Source organism: Rhinichthys klamathensis, unplaced genomic scaffold (assembly GCF_029890125.1).
Source record: "Rhinichthys klamathensis goyatoka isolate OS25496 unplaced genomic scaffold, OSU_Roscu_1.1 h1tg000245l_1, whole genome shotgun sequence".
Lineage (NCBI taxonomy): Eukaryota > Metazoa > Chordata > Actinopteri > Cypriniformes > Leuciscidae > Rhinichthys > Rhinichthys klamathensis.
This window is the reverse complement of record NW_026606767.1, coordinates 62,248-77,438: the sequence shown is the minus strand read 5'-3', so window position 1 is coordinate 77,438 and position 15,191 is coordinate 62,248. Positions and strand designations below refer to the sequence as shown.

Sequence of the window (15,191 nt, the reverse complement as noted above, 5' to 3'; positions counted from 1 at the left end):
AATGCTAACAGCAGGTGAAGGCTTGCTAGCCAATGGCGGCCCCCGGGGAGACTTCAGTTGCCGGCTGGTGGATTATCCCCTTGCTTTTACTGTCTATGAGAGAAACAAGCGGGCTGCCATCTTTAGAATTTTTTTAGTCTTTGAACTTCCGTTTTTTTTAGTCTTTGAACTTCCGTTTTTGCGGTTGCTCTGTATATCCATAGATATCCATAATAAAGGCTTGATGTCTTACGGCGGAGTCTCAATCGTCATCACCGGCGGCCATCTTGTCACAGGCAAGCTTTCTGGCGGGCTCTGTGGTGCCTGATGTAAGATGAGTGATCAGCAGCACGAACACAAACACTCTTATCTCGTTGAAATCTTGACGGATTTACAAACGGTTTGGTTTCTTACAAACGTTATTAACGTGGCTATAATTCTGGATGATTATTTATTTATACACTTTTTATGCATAAGTATGCAGTGTGATAACTACATCTCTGACGTTTATAACAAACCAAACCGTTTGAAAATCGGTCGAAAATTGAGCAAGTTATGGTTATTTAAAAAGTACATGCACCTTTAAAATCAATGTTACGAGTGAGCGAGCTGCCTGTGACAGCCGCCAGGTGCGGACGTCGACCTCCATTGGCCAGCAGCGCGGACGGGACATCTAGCCTTGATTATGGATATCTATGTGTATATATCTATGGCATTGCTGTGCAGGAGTAATTCGCTTTTAAAGTGGATTTACTTAATGTAAAGTTAAAGAAAGTTATCACGAGGATTGTAATGTTTAAAGCAGATGTCTTAACAAATGTCACTAGACCGGCTCATTTTAAAATCTTCCCGTTCATTCATAAATCCGCTGAAAAGGGGCGGGGCTACATAAGGTCTTTTAGAATCACGCCATTTTATTGGCTGATGGCGCGGGCGCCTCCTCAGCGGCGCTACGTCACGCACTCGTATACAGTGCTCCTCAGATTTTCTTCTTCAGAAGAAGCGATTCTTCTGGCCCGTGCTAGTTCGCATTATTCTTCGGAATTTCGTCGTCGTGGTTCAGCGACCGCATTCCGTGGAACTTCGTTCTCCTTTCGGTGAAGCTTGGATTGGCGTCGTTGCCAGCCTCCGTGCTCTCGCTTCACTGCAAGCGACGACCCGCACGGTAAGTGTGTGAAATGTCTCGGTTGTTTATCACATGCTCGCGAGGCTATTTTTGGCGCATCTAGCTGCAAGTCCTGTGAGAATTTTAGGCTTAAAACTCTCCGTGCTAGGCTTGCTTGTTTGTTTTGATAAAGATCCGTCCGCTCTCCCCCGCCGCGCTGCTGTTAATGATGCGGCCGAGGCCTGGGGATCGGACGTCGAGCGAGAGAAACAAGGGCGCTGCCATCTTTAGAATATTGTCTTTGAACTTCCGTTTTTGCGGTAGCTCTGTATATTTCTATGGCATTGCTGTCCAGGAGTAATTAGCTTTTGAAGTGGATTTACTTAATGTAAAGTTAGCGAAAGTTATCATGAGGACTGTAATGTTTAAACTAAGCAGATGTCTTAAATGTCAGTTGACCGGGAAGATTTTAAAACGAGCCTTTCATTCATAAATCCCCAAGATCGCTGTGAAAATACAGACCGGAAGACAAAAGACAACGAGCGCAGCGCTGAAAAGGGGCGGGGCTACATAAGGTCTAAAAGGTAGAAATATTTATGCCCGCTAACCATTAAACATAGTAAATATGAAAAATGTTTCTTATAATAGTCATTAAAATAATGTCACAGTGCAAAAAAAGAAAAAAGGTTTCATTGTTTTTTTATTTATTAATTTGATCTATAGGTAGAAATTACCTTAAGCATTATTTTTTTTACTTTATTTATGCATTTATTCATTTTAATTTAAGGTACAAATTATTCTTTGAGAGAGGCTGAGAATATGAAAGGCTTAAAAATTACTTCATGCTAAATATTTTATTTGTTTCTTTTATTTTTAGGTAAATATGGCCTATTTCAAAAAAGTTGAGCATGATATGAAATGCTTAGAAATGATCCTGCCTATGCAAAATATTTTTATTTATTTGTTTATTTTATTTTAGGAATGACCTTTTACAAAGTGTTTTATTTTTAATTGTAGAAATGACCTTTTACAGAATGTTGAGAATGATATGACCTTATTCAAAATGTATACAGTATATATATTTTTCTTTTAGGTAGAAATGACATGGGCATTTGATTTGAATATTATTATTTGCCTACCATTACCGGTTTGTCATTTTCACTCTGGTTCTCTCTGTTTCTCAGGTAAACTGTCATGATTCCCATCACTGAGCTGCGATACTTTGCTGACACACAGCCGGCGTATCGAATTCTGAAACCATGGTGGGACGTGTTCACAGACTACATCTCCATCGTCATGCTGATGATCGCGGTGTTCGGTGGCACGCTGCAGGTCACGCAGGACAAGATGATTTGCCTGCCATGCAAATGGGTCGTCAACCAGACCTGCGAACAGCTCAATGTTAGCGTGCCGCTCAACCCGGAGCCGAAGGGCATCCAGTACGACCTCGACAGGCACCAGTACAACTATGTGGACGCTGTATGTTACGAGAACAAGCTCCACTGGTTCGCGAAGTACTTCCCGTATCTGGTGCTGCTGCACACTCTGATTTTTCTAGCATGTAGTAACTTCTGGTTTAAGTTTCCACGGACCAGTTCGAAGCTGGAGCATTTCGTGTCCATTCTGTTGAAATGCTTCGACTCGCCGTGGACGACGCGCGCGCTGTCTGAGACGGTGGTGGAGGAGAGTGACCCAAAGCCGGCTGGAAAGATGAACGGCTCCATGGACAAGAAAGCCTCCAGCTTGAGTGACCAGGATGTGGAAGCAAGCGTCCCGATGCTGCAGAGGACCAAGTCCCGGATCGAGCAGGGCATCGTGGACCGTTCGGAGACGGGGGTCTTGGATAAGAAGGAAGGGGAGCAGGCCAAGGCACTGTTTGAGAAGGTGTGTGTGCATGTGCTTTATTGAAGGGCTGGTCTCGAGTGTCAAGCGGGATGTCTGGTTATCAAAGCTGTGTTCCAAAACCTAGTGAACTGCCTCTGTAGTCAGTAGCATTTTTAGGCACCATAGGGGCACTCCAGATGAGAAGACTGTTTCTTTATTCCTCCAAAATACTTTCTTTTAGCTAAATTTGAAGGCAGCATTAGAGGAGAGGGCAATCCTAGAATTGCATTGCGACAAATATACTTAAATATAAATAAATTTATGATTTAGATATTCATACTCTGTTCATATAATAATAAATTAAAAATATACTTCAACCAATGCTAAAAAAAAGATTGATTATTTATATATATATATATATATTTGATAAAATATTTATATTTTTGAATGTATTATGTTATATATGTAAATAAAATACATTTATAGTAGAAGGAAATCCAAGGCACTCTTAAAAGCCTTTATTTAACGGGCTATTTCATAGTAGAAAATTAAAAAAACTTGGGGGGGGAAACAACCCACGCATAGTGGCACAAACAGCCTTCTTCAGGGTACAAAATACATTTATAATTTAGGAAATTTTTATATATATATATATAATTAAAAAAATTTATACTTGCTTTATATACTAATAAAAAAATACTTATTTTGTCCGGTGCTGAAAAGTATTGATAATATTATTAAATAAATATTTATATATTAGTATTTAATAAATATATTAATAATTTATAAATGTATATTTACTTCTATACTAATAAATAAAATACATTTCACCCTATACTGAAAAGTGTATATATAAATATTACTAAGTAAATATTTATATATTGATAAATAAATGTATCAATTAAATTATATTAATTATACTTATTTCATATACTATTAAACACAATATACTTTTCATCCAATTCTAAAATCTATTGCTAAATATTATTAAATATGTATCTAATAAAATATATTTAATAAACATTTACAATGTATAAAATGTTTACTTGCTTTATATACTAATAAAAAAATACTTATTTTGTCCGGTGCTGAAAAGTATTGATAATATTATTAAATAAATATTTATATATTAGTATTTAATAAATATATTCATAATTTATAAATGTATATTTACTTCATATACTAATAATTAAAATATACTTATTTCTAATCTAATGCTAAAAACATTTATTGCTGAATTATATATATATATTAATTATCCAATGCTGAAAAGGATTGCTAAATATTAAGTAAATATCTATATATTAGTATTAATTAAATAATTATATATTCAAAATGTATACTTGCTCTCTAAATACTAATAAATAAAGCATACTTATTTAAGCTTAGGCTGATAAATGTTATTATATATGCATTTATATTTATTATATCTTATCCAGTAATTATTTACTGGTATTTTTTATTTTTGTGACGCATTGTTAACTAGTAAATCCTTTATGTGGATCTATTTCAGTTAGAATGCCTAACCCCGGTGCCCTGGCCACATTCCACCCATTGGCCCTTGCCAATCATGGCCTCCTAATAATCCCCATCCACTGAATTGGCTCTATCACTCTCTCTCTCCTCTCCACCTGTGGCTGGTGTGTGGTGAGCGCACTGGCGCCGTTGTACTGTGGCTGCCGTCGCATCATCCAAGTGGATGCTCACACTGGTGGTGGTTGAGGAGAGAACCCCTGATATGATTGTTAAGCGCTTTGGGTGAATAGGGCCCTATAATTTCCGCGATCACGGAATCGCGGAATTGACCTATGGCTAAGCCACGCCCCCTCCACTCACTCGGACAAACAGTCAACATTCGGTGACAGGCGCTATGGCAGCTGTCCCAGTAGGAGACATTTCACAGGAGGCAATTGATGATTTTTGGAGACAGAAAGATTAAATATCATTTTGAAGTCACCAAAAGGGCCTTAACTATTCATTGGAGGGTTATATTAATAATTTTATTGTTGAGAAGGTCGATGAAAAGCTTCAGCTCCAGGCAAAAATGTACAGGTCACAGTGTAAACATGATAAACCGCATCTCATTGCCATCACCATCTCAGACAACAAGATAGAGGGTCAGCATTGTTCATGCACTGCAGTATTTACATGAATCATTCAGCACAACATTGCTAACATTTGTTATCTCAGTTATTTAAAGATACTTTAATGAAACTAAGTGACATGATGTACAACGCAGCTAGAAGCTAACGTCAACGTTACGTTAGAGATGTTAAAGATAACGTTCAAATATGTTGTTGACTTAGAACAGATGTAGACATCCTTGTTTAATTCTTGTTTAATTTATCCACGTTTAGTGTTGTGGTCTACCGCATAACTTTATCCAGAGCAGACACTTATCTCGGTTGAGATGTGGCTTGGGAAAGGGTAAAAAATACACACCGTCGCCCTGCCTCTCGGGATACCGAGTGTCGGAGTTGCATGTACCCCATGCACACCGTTTGACCATTTTAAACTTAAAATGACAAGAAAAAACATAAAAACGAATGAAAACTGACTAACTGCAATGCATTTCAATGGACGTGGAAGCAGAGAATGTCCGAGTGTATTGGGTTAGCTATGCGCACTGTGATTGGCTCATCGCGTTTGGGGGCGTGGCTTAGCCATAGGTCAATTGACCAATTAACGCGGAATCTAGTGTTAACGTGGAATTTTACATATTTGGAATGAAATTCTGTTTTTGTGTGGGAGAAAAATGTCTAGTGGAAGAAACTAATTCGTGGAGGTGCGCCACAGAATCAACACCGGCCGCCACATATTGCGTTTCGTTCTTTTTTTTTTTTAACGCCATTTAAAACACGCAGCGTATTCTTTCAGTTGCATTTCCTTTCCCTGCTCTCCCTCCGTCTCTCTGACACTCACGCGTCTCTCTCTCTCACACACACACACATACACCCCATCCCCTCCGTGCACGTCTGTCTATGATGCGCCGGACTGGACAAAAGCGAAGTGACACTGCGCGAGAGAGACCGAGTGTGTCCGAGAGCGCGCTCAACAGTGCGCGAGAGAGAGACAGTGTGACTTTTATTTAAACTTATATAAACTAATATAATTTATTTTACTGGACAGTTTAAAGCTCATAACCATATTTTGTTGTTACTTGAAGTACTTAGAGTACAGTGCTATGTTGCATCATGCAGTATTTGTGCTGAAAAGTAAGAGTAAATGTCTGTTGCCTCAATAAATTTAAGGTCATTCCTATTTTATTTGTGTACATTTTAATCATTAACATTAAAAGCACACTCTTTTTACAACTAAAATAACAGTAAAGGGTAAAAAAAAACTGAATTCCCCAAAATTTTTATGGAAAAACGGAATTTGCAAAAATAAAAACGGAATTTGGGAAAAAATAAAACGGATTTTATAGGGCCCTAGGTGTACAGTAGTATATATAAATGCGCTATATAAATACCTCATTCATTCTCATTCATTCATTCATTCTATGAAGCTGTCTGTGTAGGTAGTAGACAGCATGGTAGTTCACTGAGTTTTGGAACAGAGCCCAAATATTCTGAGTATATCATCTCATCCTTCTCTTTTTGCAGGTGAAGAAGTTTCGTATCCACGTGGAGGAGGGCGACATCGTTCACAGCCTTTACATACGGCAGGTAATCATCAAAGTAATCCAGTTCATCATGATCTTCTGCTACACCATGTACTACGTTCACTTCATCACGTTCAGCGTGACCTGTACCGTGGACATCGAGCGTCTGACGGGTTATCGCACGTACCACTGCGCTCATCCTCTGGCCACACTGTTTAAGATCCTAGCCTGTTTCTACATCAGTCTGGTGGTGGTTTACGGCCTCATCTGCATGTACACGCTGTACTGGATAATCAGCCGCTCGCTAAAACGTTATTCCTTCGAGTCCATCCGCGAGGAGAGCAGCTACAGCGACATCCCGGACGTGAAGAACGACTTCGCCTTCATGCTGCACATGATCGACCAGTACGACCCGCTGTACTCGAAGCGGTTCGCCGTGTTCCTGTCGGAGGTCAGCGAAAACAAACTGCGACAGCTGAACCTGAATAACGAATGGACTCTGGAGAAACTCCGACAGAGGATAACCAAGAACTCGCAGGAGAAACTAGAGCTGCACCTCTTCATGCTGAGCGGGATCCCAGACACAGTGTTCGACCTGGTAGAACTGGAGGTGTGTAGGTTTGCAGGCTTGAATGTGTGTGTGTGTGTGTGTGTGTGTGTATTAGGGATGTCAACGATTAATCGATGATCAATTAATTGTCGATAACACGTTTAATCGATAAACCTTATCGATCATCGATTAAGCAGGTTCATGCGCGTGCGTGGTGCTCAACCGCGAAACATGTAAGCGAGCGCACCGGAGTTATGTTTGGGACTATTTTACACCTTCATCATGACTATAAGTTTGCGTGTGCATTCGCTGCCTTTTGTTTTGTGCAAATGTAAGTTGTAATAGTTTATTTTGTGTGCGCCTATCTATATCTGATTTATCTCATATTGGATGCATTTGGTTAAGAATTGACGCAGCGTGATCTTTAGCGCGCGCAGCTCAAATGGCAATGCACGACTAATAACGACTATTGGGACTGTCATATTATATAACATTATAAAGAGAACAATATTGTAATAAAACATTGTGAATTATTTGGGTTTAGTTGCCGTGTCGCGTTGTTCCAGGAAGAGCGCGTCCACAACATGAGTCATTCTGAATGGCACGTAACTTACGTTAGTTCAAGTTCACTTGTGCATTCACGTCATTTTGTGCAGATATAATTTGTAATATTATGTTTATTTTGTATATATCTGATTAATCTCATAGGATGCGTTTCTTTGAGTTAAATAACGTGCTAGCAAAGTGCTCAACGGTTAAGTTATTCATTCAGCGCACGCCGCTCAAGCAGAATGCAGACTAATAACGAGGATTAATTTGGGACTGTCATATTACATAACATGAGAACACTATTTTATTAAATCGGTGTGAATTCATTGGGTTTAGTTGCCGTTTTAAGTGCGTTGTTCCAGGAAGAGCACGCGTCCACAAGTCACACATTCTGACAAGCGCATCTGAGGCGGCGTTGGTGACACGTTGTATTAGTCGTTATATTTGATTATTAAATATTTAATTTAATTCAGGGCCTGAATTTCGTTTTGGAAGATGGGGGGGAAATCCCCCCTTAGATGATTCTCATGGGGGGGATTTTTTTTTTGAGGGGGAGAAGGGCGGGGGGCATTTTTTCCAAACAAAAATTATCTTGCCTAAATGTTTGCGCTCATTGCATTTTTACAATGGGGTAATATTGTTGTTGAGAGTTTACACAACACAAGGAAGCTTGATTTAAACTGTTTAATTAAATTGAAAAAAGTAGCACAAATAAATACAATAGAATAAAGATACAAATAAAGACAAATAAAGAGAAAAGTTTTTCAATGGGTCTAACTTCATATAGGCCTACAGAAACTGAATAAAGTAATCAAATGGAAAATAACACTGGGTAGTATTTTAGTCCTGAATAAATTAAATATATATAGGCTATTAATCCTGATTCCTTTAACTTAAAGCTATATTTTGTTGTTTTGACAACTAAATTAATGAGCTAGTGCACGGATCCTGTGTTCATTATACTGGTATGCGTTTTATGCTTATTAAAAGACAAAACCGACTATGTTTAGAGTGTACTCACGAAGACCGAAATTGACACAATTTTGCGTGTTAAATCAATATAATCCGCGAAAAATAACTTTTGTTACTGGCCAGCTGTTTTTGAGGCGGATTTTCTATGAATGTGCGCATAGAAAATCATCTCAGAGAGCGCACGAGCACTGATTAGTTTAAAATCACTTGCATGTTTAAACTGGTAAGACTTAAAAAGACGTGCAAATGGTAAACTTCAGTCACGATGCACTGCTGGCCCGATTGTGCAAGTGAATATTCCGTCATGTCCCGACTCCTAAACGCGAGTGTGTCGCCGCAGCCTTGCACAACACATTTTGAGAGAAGAGATAGAAGACGCGGCACGCTGAACACTCACGCTGTTTGTGAAATTGCGCCTGGCAGAGAGTTGTTAAAAGAATGATTTGATTTTATAATCTGTGTGGATTACGATTGCGGGAATTTCCTGCATTATAAATGGGAGACCTGTGGGAATTATTAGAATTATGCGCAATACCCGCAATCCCCGCAATCCTGCGCCGAAATTCGAGCCCTGAAATTTAATTATCAATCACATCGAAACATTTTACAATCCTACTAGCCCTTTATTTAGATTAAAACCATTCTCATTAATTTGGTGAGGAACATAGCGGTTTGAGCAGCATTTGCAGACACTGTCATGCTGTTGGCCATATGCACTGCAGCAGACGCATATTGCAGTATTAAGGCTAACGATTAATTGATCGGTAATTTAAACGACGATCGATCATGGGAATTTGTGAAAATTGACATCCCTAGTGTGTATATATAAATGACCTACCAGTTGCATATTCAAAGGTTCAAGTCATACGTTAGCAGGTCATGAAGGAGACTTGCTGAAAGTAGCCTGTTCCCTACTAAACGTCCACACAAGAAGGGCGGGCTGCACCATTAATCAAAATAAAACCAATTATCAAATTTGCGATTTAATTGTAAAAATATATGCGCTGTGTTGATTTACACTTTGATTTGTTTTCAGTGTCTCAGAGCGTCTCTGTTCTCAGTAAACGTTGCTTTACATGAACTCCATGGGACGCTAAAAAGGTGCATTTGAAAAGGCAACATGCACCATGCTACCATCTTCCCATACTTGTAATGAGAAGTGTTTACAAACAGGGAAAAGAGAAGCTTTAAGGGCTCCATGTGCCAAAACAAGGCCACATTTACACATAGGCGGGTATTTAGACAAACTAATATTCCCCCCTCCGTTTTCAATAATAACATCGTGCACACAACATTGTTTTAAAAAAAGTGGTCATTTACAACAACCCGCATAAGTACGCCGTCGAGCGCCTTCATAACTCGTGACGTTAAGCATTTTCTGGCGCATAATGTGACGTTTGAGAACCTAAAACCCCGTTTCTCCCAGTTGACACGGCAACGCATAACCGGCGTTATCAGAAATCTCCACTTTGGTTGAAGTTTTTAGAAATAATCGTTTTCTGTGATAAAAACGGGGTTTTCGTGTAAATGAGAGGTCAAAGCGCAGGGAAATATCTGCGTCTTCCCTTCGTGTAAACGGGGCATAAATCCTTGATGGTTTAACATTTGATAATGAATGACATGAATGAAAATCAAAAAGATATTTTCCAAAATGATAACTCATAAATATTATTGTTATTTAACAGGTTTACTGTAAAATAACATTTCTAATCTATTTTTTTTATTCACAGTAAAATATTACTATAATATTTCTGATCTTGTTTAATATTTATATTTAGTAATAATATTTTTTATAAATTAATACTACTAAATATGTGTATTGTTTAAATCGCAATCTTTAAAGTTGGCATGAAGCGGACGTTGCTTGCGACAGTCTTTTCTTCCTGTTGTGACGTTTATCCGAGTGAAACCGTTTCTGGAATGAGAGAAAATGTAGTACGGGACTTGATTTTTAAAATAATAAGGTTTCTGGAATAATGTCCTCTTATTTTATTGGTTAAAAATGAAGGTCCCACCCCAATCGTACACCATTGGCCAATCAGCTTTTTAGGATGCCTAATCAACTTTTATTTGAGTTTAGAGTTTATATAAAGTTGCCTTTGCATATTATGTTGGTATGGGAGAACGTATAAAAATGCGCAATTATCTTTTTCATCCTTCCAGGTGCTGAAATTAGAGCTGATCCCTGACGTTACGATCCCGCCCATTATCGCACAGCTGTGTAACCTGAGGGAGATGTGGCTTTACCACACACCGGCCAAAATCGAGGCTCCCGCTCTGGCCTTCCTCCGCGAGAACCTCAAATCACTACACATAAAGTTCACAGACATTAAGGAGATCCCGCTGTGGATCTACAGCCTCAAGAACCTCAGCGAGCTCCATCTCACTGGAAACCTCAGCGCCGAGAACAACCGATTCATCGTCATCGATGGCCTACGGGAGCTCAAGAGGCTCAAGGTCCTGCGGCTGAAGAGCAACCTCACTAAACTGCCTCAGGTGAGATGATGTTCATTACAGAAATTCATGAACACATTCATAAATGTCATTCTTACTGTGTGGAAGCATGTGACAGAAACCACAGAATAGTATGTGTGGTATCTGATGATGGTAATATCATGCTGATGAAAGATTCAAATTAAAATTGAGCCTGTTTACTTTCTTAATACATGTTCTTGGACTTGTTGTACATAATTTATCAGTGCTCATTATTATAAAGATCAAAATCTTTACCAAAAAATAAAAATAACTTTTTATATAAATATTTTAATTACAGTTCACATAATATATAATTTTAATAGTAAAAAAAAAAATGTGTGTGTGTATATATATATATATATATATATATATATATATATATATATATATATATATAAGTTAATACAGATATTATTTTATATAAAAATGTAATTTCATCTTTTTGTAAAACATTTTGATAAATGATCATATTTTGTTTATATAATGTGTATAATACAAAATAAATTGTGCGTGTGTATATACTATATATGAGGAGCTCTTTTCCAAAACGCGCTAAATCCATTTCAATAGTTTTCAGGAATTTTTTTTTTTTTTTTTACCTAGACCCACACATTTTGTGAATATTCAATTTAGCCTGTTAAAATATATATTTTTTTCCCTCAGTCTGAACATGTTGAACAATGATTATTAAATCAAACAACAATATTGTTGATGATAAATTCAAAGTAAATTTTTTTTTCAAAACGCTATAAATCCACAAAAGAAAAATCCAAAAATGGATGATTTTGGCCACTTAATTAAGTTTTGTTTTGTAGAAAGCCTTTCTTTAAAGTGAATTTCGTTTTGTATAAATTGTATCTTAATTTTAATATTTTTTTCATCAACCAATTGCCTGGATTTAATAAATAAGAAGCAAATAGACAATATAATCATGACATGGAGGCGCCCGCGTGGTCACTTGCATTGCACGTGAACTGGTGCGCATCTCATCATAAATTAACCGAAATTGCCTCACAGACATGAGAAATATATCTATATAGAAAGCTTGAAATGTCTTTAAACGAAACAATTAAAAACGAAAATAAATAGCATACTCTCTGATTATGTAATCCATTACATGCATTTCTCTCTAGGCGCGTTCACGACAGAGATGCTGATCGTCAATTTCATCTTTGCAGACACTGACACACAGAACACAGTTGATTAATAAAAATAAAATAAAAATTTTGATTTTCGAACGATATTCGACTTTTGCTCCTTGATTGTCGAATGCCATTTTTGGCAGAAATTATAAACAGAAACCTTTGGCAGCAGCATCTACCCCAGGTGTAGGTCTCACTGGCTCATCAAGGCCATCAAAAGTGTTATCACCGTTTAAAGCACTCATTTTGAGGAATGAATGAACATAAACAAACCTCTGTTTAGCGCCGATGTTGGATTGCGTAGAACGCTCACTGAATTCTGATTTGTCGAGAGAGGATTTATCGCGTTTAGGCTAAAAATAGGTTTGGCGCTTATCGCGGTTTGGAAAAGAACTGCATCTTGCAGTACATTTTAAACAAGGAAATATAGCAATTTGGCATGAAACATTGATGGAGCAGTGAATAGGTTCAGAACACAGCAAAATGACATGACAAACTATTTTTTTTTTTTAAATGGCGTTTATCGCGTTTTGGAAAAGAGCTCCTCATATATATATATATATATATATATATGGTAACGGGGTGGACATTTTATATATATATATATATATATATATATATATATATATATATATATATATATATATATATATATATCTTAAAATATTTATATAAGTAAAATGATTAAATTCTATAATTAAAATGAATAAAATATAATAAAATGATATTATATATTATTAATATATATAAACTATATATAACATAGTTCCACTCACGACTTTCCTTCAGAGATTATGCTTTCTAATATTCAATTAGCAACTATTGTGTTATGCTATTGTAGGTACTTTCTATGTAATTCTATGTAATAAAATCTATGTAATTTAATATATAAAGTGCAGATATAAGACCAGTAGGGAAATACTAACAACTCTCATACTGTTCTTTAGGTCTAGTCTGGTTTTGTTTTTAATCTAACAACTGAATTTAGGACAAAATGATGATTCAAGTGCGTCTTTCCCCCTTGCAGGTGGTGACAGACGTTGGCGTTCACTTGCAGAAGCTCTCCATCAATAACGAAGGGACCAAACTGATGGTTCTGAACAGTCTGAAGAAGATGGTGAACCTGACGGAGATGGAGCTGGTGCGCTGTGATCTGGAGAGGATCCCGCACTCCATATTCAGCCTGCACAATCTACAGGTAATCTTAGTCCTCCTTAGTGTAGTCTCACAAAACCTGTGCATGCAATTAGATACTATAGAACTAATGTATGCAAGTAAAATCAGATGACTTGAGTATCTTAAAGAGGACCTATTATGCTTTTCTTTAGTGTGTAATGTTGCTGTTTGAGCATGGAAAAGCTCTGCAAAAATACACAGTCCCTCCAGCGGGAGTGTCAGTGTTTCTGAACTCACTGAAACGCCTCCATTGTAGTCTTGAATTTTCTTTTGGGAACGAACACGTCGCAATATCCCTCATTTAAATAATTCCTACCCAAGGCATACGCAAAATAAAGGGGCGGGGCCTGGTTGAGTTAGTAGTGTTGAAACTCGTAGTTATGGTAACGGGTGGGACATTTCCCAAACATAACCCCAACCAATCACAACACACTGCTCCAGCCGACCAATCAGAGCACAGTGTGCTTTTCAGAAGGAGGGGCTTCATAAAGACAAGAACTAAACAGTGTTACTGACAGACTGGGAAGAGAGGAGCTGCAATAGTGACAAATATGAGAAAAATAAGGTGTTTTTTGAACATTCAAGTATGAAATCTTATTCTAATAGAGCCCAAAAACAAAATCAAGAGGGCATAATATGGCCTCTTTAAACCTGCTGCATTATATAAATGTTGTACATTTCCTAAAGTTTGGCTGCTCACCACAGGAATTTCCCCTTGGGCTCACTTACTCTGATGTGCACATCATAACTTCTGTCTGTAGGAGATTGATCTGAAGGACAACAACTTAAAGACCATCGAGGAGATCATCAGCTTCCAGCACCTCCACAGACTGGTGTGCCTCAAACTCTGGTACAACCAGATCGCCTACATCCCCATCCAGATCGGCACCCTCACCAACCTGGAGCGACTCTACCTGAACCGGAACAAGATCGAGAAGATTCCCGCTCAGCTGTTCTTCTGCAGGAAGCTGCGATACCTGGACCTCAGCCACAACAACCTGACCAGCATCCCTCCAGACATCGGATTCCTACAGAACCTGCAGTACTTTGCGGTGACGGCGAACAGAGTGAGTAAATGTGCAGACTTGCATGTGCATGTCACCTCATGTTCCTGAGAGATTTCATCAGATGGTGTTATGAGTTTAAATCTGTAAAACTGCAGAGAAACATAGACTCAAACTCGGATAACACTGTCTAGGCTTGCTACGATTGTCGGTGTTACCGGTGTTCAGAAGCAACACCGGTTACATCTCTTGCCCACTGCGACACCACTGTCGATTTGATTTGATTTTCTTTTCTTTTTTAAATCATTTAGTTCAGTTAGAGAACAGACACTATTAAACTGAACATGTCTGCTTAAAGGGATACTTCAGGATTTAGCATTAAGCTTTGTATTAGTAGGAAACCTGTAGTATTTTCAAATTACCGTGCTTTCCACCCTCATATGCCCCTGAGACGAGAGATTTATGTATTTTATGTATTTTTTTTAACAAGGCTCTTGTTCTGTGGAGAAAGCTGAGTAGTAGGGGTTACCATTCATCCTCTTTTTCCCGGACACCTTTTGTTTCAATCTAACTGAATTTATTCCGATTGTTGAATCTGAATGTAAATGGTAAATGTCCTCCGTGAGAGATACGAGACCGGTGTGTCTCACAGGTGTCGCTCATCAGTAATCACGCCACCGGTCTCGCGCCGTTCTCCCGTGGCCCTCACTCGTCCTGCTCGCCACAGTAAACATGATTCGTGTCGTTCTCCCGCGGCCCTCACTCGTCCTGCTCGCCACAGTAAACATGACTCGTGTCGTTCTCCCGCGGC

At 38.2% G+C, this 15,191-nt stretch overlaps 2 protein-coding genes across 2 annotated transcripts in view; both read left to right on the top strand.

The window, feature by feature from the left end:
• Nucleotides 1-14,822, top strand: part of rapgef1b (Rap guanine nucleotide exchange factor (GEF) 1b) — a 90,091-nt gene extending 75,269 nt beyond the window's left edge. The window contains exon 26 of the transcript XR_008808898.1: nucleotides 14,745-14,822. The gene's annotated coding sequence lies outside the window, so the exon portion shown is untranslated. The remainder of the gene's footprint in view (nucleotides 1-14,744) is intronic.
• The window catches only part of lrrc8aa (leucine rich repeat containing 8 VRAC subunit Aa), a 31,795-nt gene that overhangs the window by 10,048 nt on the left and 6,556 nt on the right, over nucleotides 1-15,191 (top strand). Inside the window, exons 2-6 of the mRNA XM_056266144.1 lie at nucleotides 2,269-2,968; nucleotides 6,514-7,122; nucleotides 10,747-11,079; nucleotides 13,228-13,398; nucleotides 14,138-14,443. Of these exons, the coding sequence (XP_056122119.1) occupies nucleotides 2,279-2,968; nucleotides 6,514-7,122; nucleotides 10,747-11,079; nucleotides 13,228-13,398; nucleotides 14,138-14,443 (2,109 nt within the window). The 5' untranslated portion in view covers nucleotides 2,269-2,278. The remainder of the gene's footprint in view (nucleotides 1-2,268; nucleotides 2,969-6,513; nucleotides 7,123-10,746; nucleotides 11,080-13,227; nucleotides 13,399-14,137; nucleotides 14,444-15,191) is intronic.